The following is an 11,746-nucleotide window of genomic DNA, read 5'->3' as shown; positions in this document are numbered from 1 at the left end:
CAAAACCAAACATATTAACAAAATAAAATAGAATAGATATGTACAAATAAAATAGAGTAATAAATAAATAGAGTAATAATAAATAAATAGAGATGGGAGGCAGAGCTGACTAGTCGATCAATCACCCTTATTAATTTAGTGCTTACTGTGGGCAGAGTACTGTACTAAGCACTTAGGAGAGTACAATATAACAGAGTTGGTGGACATATTCCCTGCCAATAGTGAGCTTAAAATGTAGAGGGGGAGACAGACATTAATATACAGATGTGCACATAAATGCTGTGGGGTTGAGGGAGGGGTGAATAAAGGGCGAAAGTCCAAGAGCAAGGGTGACCTGGAAGAGTGGGAGAAGAGGAAATGAGGGTTTAGTCAGGGGAGGGCTCTTGGATGAGTTGTGCTTTTATTAAGTTTTGAAGAAGGAAGGTGGAGAGACTGATCACCTGCTGGATATTCATTCAATCATATTTATTGAGCACTTACTGTTTGCAGAGCACTGAACTGTTTGGAAAGTACAGTTTGGCAACAGATGGAGACAATCCCTACCCAACAATGGGCTCACAGTCTAGAAGGGGCAGACAGACAACAAAACAAGTAAACAGTGGCTATGAAGAAGAAGGGTGTTCCAGGCCAGAGGCAGTACATGGACAAGAGGTTGGCAGCAAGATAATCGAGACTGAGGTACAGTGAATAGTTTGGCATTAATGGAGACGGAGGTACAGTGAATAGTTTGGCATTAATGGAGACGGAGGTACAGTGAATAGTTTGGCATTAACGGAGCGACGTTTGTTTGTTTGTAGGCTGGGTTGCAGTAGGAAAGTAGCAAAGTAGCAAGGTAAGGTAGGAGGGGCAAGGTGATTGAGTGTGTTATCCAGTGAGTTGACAGCTCCTTGCTGGGTGTGAATTCTGGCTGCCTCAGGGAGTTGGAGGAAAGGGAATCAATCAATCAATCGTATTTATTGAGCGCTTACTGTGTGCAGAGCACTGTACTAAGCGCTTGGGAAGTACAAGTTGGCAAAATATAGAGACAGTCCCTACCCAACAGTGGGCTCACAGTCTAAAAGGGGGAGACAGAGAACAAAACCAAACCTACTAACAAAATAAAATAGAATAGATATGCACAAATAAAATAAATAGAGTAATAAATATGTACAAACATATATACATATATACAGGTGCTGTGGGGAAGGGAAGGAGGTAAGATGGGGGGGATGGAGAGGGGGCGAGGGGGAGAGGAAGGAAGGGGCTCAGTCATACCCTCGACCTCATCATCTCCTACCGCTGCACTGTGTCCACCCTCACCAACTCTGTGATCCCTCTCTCTGATCATAATCTTCTCACCTGCCTCCTCACTCACACTCCTTTCCCCTGTAAATCCTTATTACTCCCTCACAGAGATCTCCGCTCTCTGGACCCCACCCATCTTTCGGAACGCCTAACACCCCACCTCGCCGCCCTCTCCTCTCTACCCAGTCTTGATGATCAGATTACTGCTCTCAACTCTACCCTTTCTACTCAGCTAGACTCGCTCGCTCCCCTTTCCCTTCGCTGCTCTCGCACCATTGCCAAGATCCGCCCTTTCCTCTCCATCCAAACCGCTACCCTGCTCATCCAAGCTCTCATCCTATCCCGTCTGGACTACTGCACTAGCCTTCTCTCTGATCTCCCATCCTCGTGTCTCTCTCCACTTCAATCCATACTTCATGCTGCTGCCCGGATTATCTTTGTCCAGAAACGCTCTGGACATATCACTCCCCTCCTCAAAAACCTCCAATGGCTACCGATCAATCTGCGCATCAAGCAGAAACTCCTCACCCTGGGCTTCAAGGCTGTCCATCACCTCGCCCCCTCCTACCTCACCTCCCTTCTCTCCTTCTACTGCCCACCCCGCACCCTCCGCTCCTCCACCACTAATCTCCTCACTGTACCTCGCTCTCGCCTGTCCCGCCATCGACCCCCGGCCCACGTCATCCCCCGGGCCTGGAATGCCCTCCCTCTGCCCATCCGCCAAGCTAGCTCTCTTCCTCCCTTCAAGGCCCTGCTGAGAGCTCACCTCCTCCAGGAGGCCTTCCCAGACTGAGCCCCTTCTTTCCTCTCCCCCTCCTCCCCCTCTCCATCCCCCCGTCTTACCTCCTTCCCTTCCCCACAGCACCTGTATATATGTATATATGGTTGTACATATTTATTACTCTATTTATTTATTTATTTATTTTACTTGTACATTTCTATCCTACTTATTTTATTTTGTTGGTATGTTTGGTTCTGTTCTCTGTCTCCCCCTTTTAGATTGTGAGCCCACTGTTGGGTAGGGACTGTCTCTATGTGATGCCAATTTGTACTTCCCAAGCGCTTAGTACAGTGCTCTGCACATAGTAAGCGCTCAATAAATACGATTGATTGATTGATTGATTGATCCAATAAAAAAAAAAGAGTGGAAGAGTACAATCAATCAATCGTATTTATTGAGTGCTTACTGTGTGCAGAGCACTGTACTAAGCTCTTGGGAAGTACAAGTTGTCAACATATAGAGACTGTCCCTACCCAACAGTGGGCTCACAGTCTAGAAGGGGGAGACAGAGAACAAAACAAATTAACAAAATAAAATAAATAGAATAGATATGTACAAGTAAAATAAATAAACAAGCGGATCAGGGAAGGGCAAAGGAAGCTACATGAAATTAATAATAATAATTATGGTATTTGTTAAGCACTTACTATGTGTGATGACGATTGATTGATGATGATGAGACACTGTACTAAGCGCTGGGGTGGATACAAGCAAACCAGGTTGGGGACAGTCCCTGTCCAGTATTGGGCTCACAATCTTAATCCCATTTTACAGATGAGGTATTTGAGGCACAGAGAAGTGGAGTGACTTGCCCAAGGTCACACAGCAGACAAGTGGCGGAGTGAGAATTAAAACCCATAACCTCCTGATTCCCAGGTTTGTGCTGTAACCACTATACCATGCTACTTCTCAAAGACTCTCTTTTTAAGAAATTAAGACTCTCTTATTCACAGGCACCCAATTTTTTATGTCACCCACACTTTTCAGAACGCTGTCTCCCGCCCCTCTCCCACACACCCAACACACCTTAGTGCCTAGGACAGTGCTTGGCACATAGCGCTTAACAAATACCATTATTATATAGTATTCATCTCCCAAGACTTTTCAGAGACCAGATGCATGGCAGCTGCCTACCCATTCCAAGTCATGAGCTCACCAAGGCTCTGGTCGCTGAATAATAATAATAATAATGGCATTTATTAAGCGCTTACTATGTGCAAAGCACTGTTCTAAGCGCTGGGGAGGTTACAAGGTGATCAGGTTGTCCCACAGGGGGCTCACAGTCTTAATCCCCATTTTACAGTTGAGGTAACTGAGGCACAAAGAAGTTAAGTGTCTTGCCCAAAGTCACACAGCTGACAATTGGCGGAGCTGGGATTTGAACCCATGACCTCTGACTCCAAAGCCCGGGCTCTTTCCACTGAGCCACGCTGAAGTCTATTGCTCCAAGGATCAGAGCCTCAGTGGCACCTGGCAGGAGTCATGGACATTGCTGACGGCTCCAAGCTAGGAATCGGGCGGAGAGCTGGTATGCATGTGTGAGTCAGTCCTGCCCCATAACTAGTGTTGCTCAGTGGAAAGAGCCCGGGCTTGGGAGTCAAAGGTCATGGGTTCAAATCCCGGCTCTGCTGCTTGTCAGCTGTGTGACTTTGGGCAAGTCACTTCACTTCTCTGGGCCTCAGTTCCCTCGTCTGTAAAATGGGGATTAAGATTGTGAGCCCCACATGGGACAACGTGATCACCTTGTGTCCTCCCCAGCGCTTGGAACAGTGCTTTGCACATAGTAAGCACTTAACAAATACCAAAATTATTGTTATTATTATTGTTATTATTAGGACCCAAGTCCTCCTGATTCCCAGACCCGGGCTCCTTCCACTATGACACGCTGCTCTACCTCTGACTCAATTCACTTTCACCTCCTTAAACCGCTTTTCGCCACCCAAGGTCCCGCAGCAAAGTGGCAGAGCAGAATTAACAGCGTGGCTCAGTGCAAAGAGCCCAGGCTTGGGAGTCATGGGTTCAAATCCCAGCTCTGCCGCTTGTCAGCTGTGTGACTTTGGGCAAGTCACTTAACTTCTCTGGGCCTCAGTTACCTCATCTGTAAAATGGGGATTAAGATTGTGAGCCCCCCCATGGGACAACCTAATCACCTTGTATCCTCCCCAGCGCTCAGAACGGTGCTTTGCACATAGTAAGTGCTTAACAAATACCAAAATTATTGTTATTATAACCGTGTTTCCTTCCTCCATATTTGCTGAGGATACTCCACCATACCAAGACTTGTCTTCCCCTGCAACACTAGCCCACGAACCCCATATGGGAGCAGCATCTTCCACCCCACCAATCATAATCCCCATCCGGTTCTTCAAACAGGGACTGCTGGGAGTCAGGAGGACCTGGGTTCTAATCCCGGCTCCGCCGCATGTCTGCTGGGTGGCCTTAGGCAAGTCACTTCTCCGGGCCTCAGTCACCACATCTGTAAAATGGGGATTAAGACTTCTGTGGGACAGGGACTGGGTCTAACCTGATTAAATTGTGCCTGCCCCAGTGTTATAACAGTGCTTGACACATAGTAAGAGCTTAATAAGTAATAATGGAGAAGCAGCGTGGCTCAGTGGAAGGAGCCCGGGCTTTGGAGTCAGAGGTCATGGGTTCAAATTCCAGCTCTGCCAATTGTCAGCTGTGTGACTTTGGGCAAGTCACTTAACTTCTCTGTGGCTCAGTTACCTCATCTGTAAAATGGGGATTAAGACTGTGAGCCCCCTGTGGGACAACCTGATCACCTTGTAACCTCCCCAGAGCTTAGAACAGTGCTTTGCACATAGCAAGCGCTTAATAAATGCCATTATTATTATTATTATTATTCTAACCTAGCTTCCTCCTACCCTCCTTCCTCCTACCCACCTCTGGTCCAGAGGGCACCACAGGGAGACTCCTCAACCCACCATCATACCCCAGAAGCCAAGGTCAGGACACTCACACCACCATTCCTGCAGGGGAGAGATCCCATAGCTTTCTCTCCCTTAATAATAATAATAATAATAATAATGGCATTTGTTAAGCGCTTACAATGTGCAAAGCACTGTTCTAAGCTCTGGGGGGTTACAAGATGATCAGGTTGTCCCACGCGGGGTTCACAGTCTTAATCCCCATTTTACAGATGAGGGAACCGAGGCTCAGAGAAGTGAAGTGACTTCCCCAAGGTCACACAGCAGACATGTGGCAGAGCCGGGATTCAAGCCCCCAACTCCAAAGCCCGTGCTCTTTCCACTGAGCCATGCTGCTTCCCTTGAGCACTGGAGTTAAAGGGGTTTTGCTCCTCCCTAAATTCTTGCTAGATGAGGGAAGAGTTAGGGGACAGTGCTTTGAGCTGAAGAGGAGAAAAAGAGCTCCAGTGTTTATGTTGGCTGTGGCCAGGTGTTCATGGTTTTGAGATTGAGTGTGATTGAGTGTGCTTAGCATATGCTTGTGATGGATGAGTTTCCACGGTGCATTCTTTGGGGATACCTGTGAGCTGTGTGAACTGCAGGTGGTAGGCTCTTCCAACCAAATAGAGGAGGAATGGTGGGGAGGGGAGAGTGTGGCATGGAAAAGGGGTGCGCAAAGAGCAGCGCGAGTGAGGGCAGGTGCAGGAGGGAGCCATGAAGGGTGAGGGGATATAGACCCTATCCCAAACTTGGGAATAATAGGGCACAGTCCTAACTTCATAAATTCCACCATGAGTGGGGGCAACTTGGGGTGTTGAGCCAAAGAAACAAATGTTTTTAAAACCAAAGCCTCTCACCTGGGCCAGGAGAAATCCGTAGAGGAGAGCTTCTGAATTCATTTACCTATTTTCTTCTCCTCTCTTACACACACACACACACACACACACACACTCTCTCTCTCTCTCTCTCTCTCTCTCTCTCTCTCTCTCTCTCTCTCCCTCCCTCTCTCCCTCTCTCCCTCTCTCTCTCTCTCTCTCTCTCCCCCTCCCCTCTCTCTCTCTCTCTCTCTCTTTCTCTCTCCCCTACATCCCCCCAAGCGGGGAAGAATGCTGAATGCCGATTATAGGAAAACAAAGCACTTTTATTCCATTCAGGAAGTGGAGAATTTTCTCAGAGTGATGACAATCAGTGCCACAATCACGGAGGTGCCCAGCAGAGCTGCAATCACAATGGCCGCAATGGCTCCTGGCCCCAGAGAACCTGGAGGTGACAAAGGGAGAGGCTAGTGAGGAGGGAGGAAAACGCTTAATCCCAGCTCAGAATGCCTACTGCCACGAAGGCGCCTCAGGGAGGGACAGAGGGCTAAGAACTTAGATGAGGCAGAGCCCAGTAGATAAATAAAAATGAAATATCCCCCTCAAGGACTTCAAAGTCAGCTCGGATGCCCTCCTCTGAATACCTAAAACTCGTGGAGGGCTGTCCTGGCAATCCCAGCACTTAGAACGTGCTCTGCACATAGTAAGTGCTTAACAAATGCCATCATCATTATTATTATTATTGTCCCAATCAACCTTCTCAAGTGAAATCATCTGAATTCCTCTAACCTTTAACCTTGCCCAGTTCTGTCCCACTCTGTTACATCCCCACAAGCTATCCTTGTGGTCCTGTCTTCTCCCGCCCCTTCGATAGGGGAAATGTAGTGAAAGTCAGGCTGTACTCGAGCAGGTTACCTGTAAGCGTCACTGCATGCAGGCTTAGCCCTTCAAAATGCCCTCCTCTCCCTACATGGGCACCCTTTCACTATAGCCCTAACCTCTGCCACCTGAACTCCTTATCTGTTTTCCCAAATCCAGGCACTTGTCCTCTCCCATCAACCCTTGCTCCCTGCATCCAGCCTTTCCCACCTCCAGTCCACACTTCCCTCTGCTGCCCAAGTCATTTCTCCACAGTGTTTAGCACATTTAATCCCATTCCCTTTAGACTGTGAGCCACTGTTGGGTAGGGACTGTCTCGTTATGTTGCCAACTTGTACTTCCCAAGCGCTTAGTACAGTGCTCTGCACACAGTAAGCACTCAAATACGATTGATGATGATGATGATTCCTCAAAGACCACCAAATGGTTACACATTCTTCTCCTGGCCTTTGGATTCAACCAACTCTCTTTCACTCCTATTCATAGTAAGTGCTCAATAAATACGATTGAATGAAATCCACTCTTTTTTTCCCCCACTACCCCCCAGCTTGCCCCCTTTGTTTCTAGCTAACTCACTCACTTTGTCTCATTCTTGTCCCTCCCACCCCCTGCCTCTTTCTCATTCCCTCTTCCCCGCCTTGACCTGGGTTCTAATCCCCACTCTGCCACTTGCCTGCTGTGGAACCCTGGGCAAGTCACTGAACCTCTCTGTGCCTCAGATTCCTTATCTATACATGGGATTTAAACACGTTTTCTCCCTCCTATTTAGACTGAGTGTCCCAGGTGAGCTAGAGACTGTGTCCAAACTGATTACCATGCATCCCCCCCCAGCATTTAGTACAGTGTTTGGCACGTAGTAAGCACTTGATATCACTTTTGTTTTTCAGTGCTCTGCACACACACAAGTGTTCAGTAATTCCTAGTGATCAATGGACTCAGCCAGTAACCCCAACCAACCTCATTGAGGGAGGGAGCGGCGAAAGACACCACAAAATTTGGTAGCCTCCCTTCTTCTGTAACAACCCTCGCTTCCTCACTGTGCTGCTCCGGTGCAAGGATGAGGAGGTGGGAATCCTCCTATTGAGCCCGTTTTTGGATAGGGACTGTCTCTATAAATTGCTGATTTGTACTTCCCAAGCGCTTAGTACAGTGCTCTGCACACAGTAAGTGCTCAATAAATACGATTGAATGAATGAATGAAAAGAGAGGCAGTGTCATCAATAAATCAATCAATGGTATTTATTGAGTGCTTACATGCAGAGCACTGTACTAAACACCTGGGAAAGTACAACATAACGGAATTAGTGGACACGTTCCCCACCCCTTACAAGCTTATGGATGGTCTACAGCAGAAGAGAGACATTAATATGAATAAATGATAATAGCAATGGCATTTGTTAAGCGCTTACTATGTGCTAAGCACTGTTCTAAGAACAGGGGTAAATACTAGGTAATCAGGTTGCACCATGTGGGGCTCACAGTCTTAATCCCCGTTTTCAGGATGAGGTAACTGAGGCCCAGAGAAGTAACTTGCCCAAAGTCACACAGCCGATAAGCGGCAGAGCCGGGATTAGAACCCACGACCTCTGACTCTCAAGCCCATGTTCTTTCCACTAGGCCATGCTGCTTCTCTAAATAAGTGATTTACAGTATACAATCATCAACTGGCGTCATGCCCAAGGCCTCCAGCGTCTCTGTGCTGGAGTCAGTCAGCCCGCGCCTCATCCGGACCTCTCTGGCTTCCGCCCACGTCGCTTCCACCCTCAGCCACCCCTCTCCAGGTTGAAGAGCCCCAGGCTTCAACCCCGACAAAGGCTCTCGCCATACAGACCACTGCCCTCATCCAGCCGGTGCAGGTGGGTGGTATCCTCGGGCTCGTACTCCGACGTGGAGAGCGGGAGGCCGGTGGGCTCCGACACGTAGGCCGCGCCGGTGGGTTCCGGCGGTCCTTCGCCCGACGGCAATTCTGGCGCCTCGTTCCACAGAGTCGGAGCGGGGCCCACGGGGTACTCTGCTAAATGCCAAGCACAGAGTGACAACACGCAACTTTTCCAAAACCCAAGGGATTGTGCCTTCCTTCCTCTCCCCCTCGCCCCCCTCTTCATCCCCCCACTTCTTACCTCCTTCCCTTCCCCACAGCACCTGTATATATGTTTGTACATATTTATTACTCTATTTATTTTACTTGTACATATCTATTCTATTTATTTTATTTTGTTAGTCTGTTTGGTTTTGTTCTCTGTCTCCCCCTTTTAGACCGTGAGCCCACTGTTGGGTAGGGACTGTATAGGTTGCCAATTTGTACTTCCCAAGCGCTTAGTACAGGGCTCTGCACATAGTAGGTGCTCAATAAATACGATTGATTGATTGATTGTGCCTACCTGCATTACAGTTGTACTCTCCCAAGCGCTCAGTACGGAGCTCTGCACTCAGTAGCTGCTCAATGAACACCACTGCGTGTGGGGATTGATCTCCCAATTTACAGTCGGAATACTTGAAGTGCTGAGAGATTGACTCGGGAGTCAAGAGTGGAGCTGGAATGTCCCAATTAATTTAGGGCCAGTGCCGCCCCAGTGTTTTTGGTAGTAATCGGGCTGGGTGCATGCCCGCCTCTGGCCTTCTTCATCATCATCATCATCAACAATCGTATTTATTGAGCGCTTACTGTGTGCAGAGCACTGTACTAAGCGCTTGGGAAGTACAAGTTGGCGACATATAGCGACAGTCCCTACCCAATAGTGGGCTCACAGTCTAAAAGATAATGATGGCATTTGTTAAGCGCTTACTATGTGCAAAGCACTGTTCTAAGCGCCGGGGGGATACAAGATGATCAAGTTGTCCCGCGTAGGGCTCACAGTCTTAATCCCCGTTTTACAGATGAGGTAACTGAGGCTCAGAGAAGTTAAGTGACTTGCCCAAGGTCACACAGCAGACTTGTGGCAGAGCCGGGTCTTGAACCCATGACCTCTGACTCCAAAGCCCGTGCTTTTTCCACTGAGCCACGCTGCTTCTTCACAGTCCAAGGCAGAAAGGGAGGGGAGGGGGCCCCCAGACCAGTTGCCCAATGTGGGGGCAAGACAACCAGGTGAGGCACCATCCCGTGTGATGAGAAGCAGCGTGGCTCAGTGGAAAGAGCCCGGGCTTCGGAGTCGGAGGTCATGGGTTCAAATCCCAGCTCCACCGACTGTCAGCTGTGTGACTTTGGGCAAGTCACTTCACTTCTCTGGGCCTCAGTTCCCTCGTCTGTAGAATGGGGATTAAGGCTGTGAGCCCCCCCGGGACAACCTGATCACCTTGTAACCTCCCCAGTGCTTAGAATAGTGCTTTGCACATAGTAAGCACTTAATAAATGCCATCATCATCATCATTATTATTATTATTTTATTGCCTAAGCAGGAGTGTGCGACTGAGCTTGAATCGCTTATCGCCCATGGTGGGTGGCATGAAAGAGGGTGACAGCTGCAATCTTCAGGGCACCACCAGATGCTTACATAGAAGGAACCCAGTGCCCCACTGCACGGGTGTTCTCCAAGCCTCCAATCAGACAGTTAGGGAGTGAACACACTCGTGAAAGTGACTAGAGAAAGTGACTAGAGAAAGTGACTAAGAGAAGCAGCGTGGCTCAGTGGAAAGAGCCCGGGCTTTGAAGTCAGAGGTCATGAGTTCGAATCCCAACTCCGCCGCATGTCAGCTGTGTGATCTTGGCCAAGTCACTTCACTTCTCTGGGCTTCAGTTCCCTCATCTGTAAAATGGGGATTAAGGCTGTGAGCCCCACGTGGGACAACCTGATCACCCTGTATCCTCCCCAGCGCTTAGAACAGTGCTTGGCACATAGTAAGCGCTTAACAAATGCCAATTATTATTATTATTATTATTAGAGAATTCCCACTTGTCCCCGTCAGGTACCAAAGCATAATTGTACTCGGCCTCCTAACGGTCACTGCCCCATCTGAGGGTCCAGGCGATGCCAGGGAGTGAGGATGTTCTCTTTTAACATTAATGCCATATTGCTATGTGACCATGCATCTTGTGGGGCTTCCCCCTCTACCTCCCAGGAAGGAAGGGGGAGGAGGGAAAGGGAAGAGGGACAGATCTCCTCCTCCCTCCCCCAGGGTCCCCCCCTCTTGGTGGAGGAGTGTAGCCTAGTGCATAGAGCACAGGCGTGAGAGTCAGAGTGAACTGGGTTCTAATCCCAGCTCCGCCACTTGTCTTCTGTGTGACTTGGGCAAATCACTTCACTTCTCTGTGCCTCAGTTACCTCATCTGGAAAATGGGGTTAGAGACCGTGAGCCCCACGTGGGACAGGGGCCGTGTATGAACCGATTTGCTTGTATCCACCCCAGCGCTTAGCATAGTGTTTGGCAAATATTATGTACATAAAACCACAATCATTATTATTATTATTATCCCATCCACATCCCATACCCCATTCATTTCCTTGCCCCCTCAGCAAAGCTCCCTGGTTGCCTCCCCTCCGCCACTCCAGGGCAATTTCATCATCATCATCATCATCATCATGGGATACTTCTGACAAGGTGCCAGCCCCTCCAAAGAGGAAGAACAAGCCAAGAGCGGGTATGTTTGGTTTTGTTCTCTGTCTCCCCCTTTTAGACTGTGAGCCCACTGTTGGGTAGGGACTGTCTCTATATGTTGCCAATTTGTACTTCCCAAGCGCTTAGTACAGTGCTCTGCACATAGTAAGCGCTCAATAAATAAATACAATTGATGATGTGAACTAGCCCAAAGCCGGTCACATGCCAGGGAACGTAAGCACGCTCATGTATGGGTCAGAGCAAGCCTGAGGATCAGCCACCATTTCACTCATTCATTCATTCAATCGTATTTATTGAGCGCTTACTGTGTGCAGACCACTGTACTAAGCGCTTGGGAAGTACAAGTTGGCAACATATAGAGACAGTCCCTACCCAAAAGCGGGCTCACAGTCTAGAAGGGGGAAATTTCCATTTCCCTCCTTAGACACAGAACATCAGCATAAGATAGTGAATAGATCACAGGCTTGGGAGTCAGAAGGTCATGGGTTCCAATCCCAGCTCCACCA

General features: G+C 48.5%; 1 protein-coding gene across 1 annotated transcript; it reads right to left on the bottom strand.

Annotated features, from left to right (window-relative positions):
* Positions 1–6,142: 6,142 nt before the first annotated feature.
* On the bottom strand, positions 6,143–10,118 carry SNORC (secondary ossification center associated regulator of chondrocyte maturation). Its single transcript, XM_038745278.1, has 3 exons — positions 10,094–10,118; positions 8,518–8,697; positions 6,143–6,252 (listed from the first exon to the last, which is right to left on the bottom strand). The coding sequence occupies exons 1-3, from the start codon at positions 10,116–10,118 to the stop codon at positions 6,143–6,145; spliced, it is 315 nt and encodes a 104-aa protein (XP_038601206.1).
* Positions 10,119–11,746: the final 1,628 nt, after the last annotated feature.

Source organism: Tachyglossus aculeatus, chromosome 1, assembly GCF_015852505.1.
Source record: "Tachyglossus aculeatus isolate mTacAcu1 chromosome 1, mTacAcu1.pri, whole genome shotgun sequence".
Taxonomy (NCBI): Eukaryota; Metazoa; Chordata; class Mammalia; order Monotremata; family Tachyglossidae; genus Tachyglossus; species Tachyglossus aculeatus.
The sequence above is the reverse complement of the archived record's forward strand: the minus strand, read 5'-3'. Positions and strand labels throughout refer to the sequence as shown.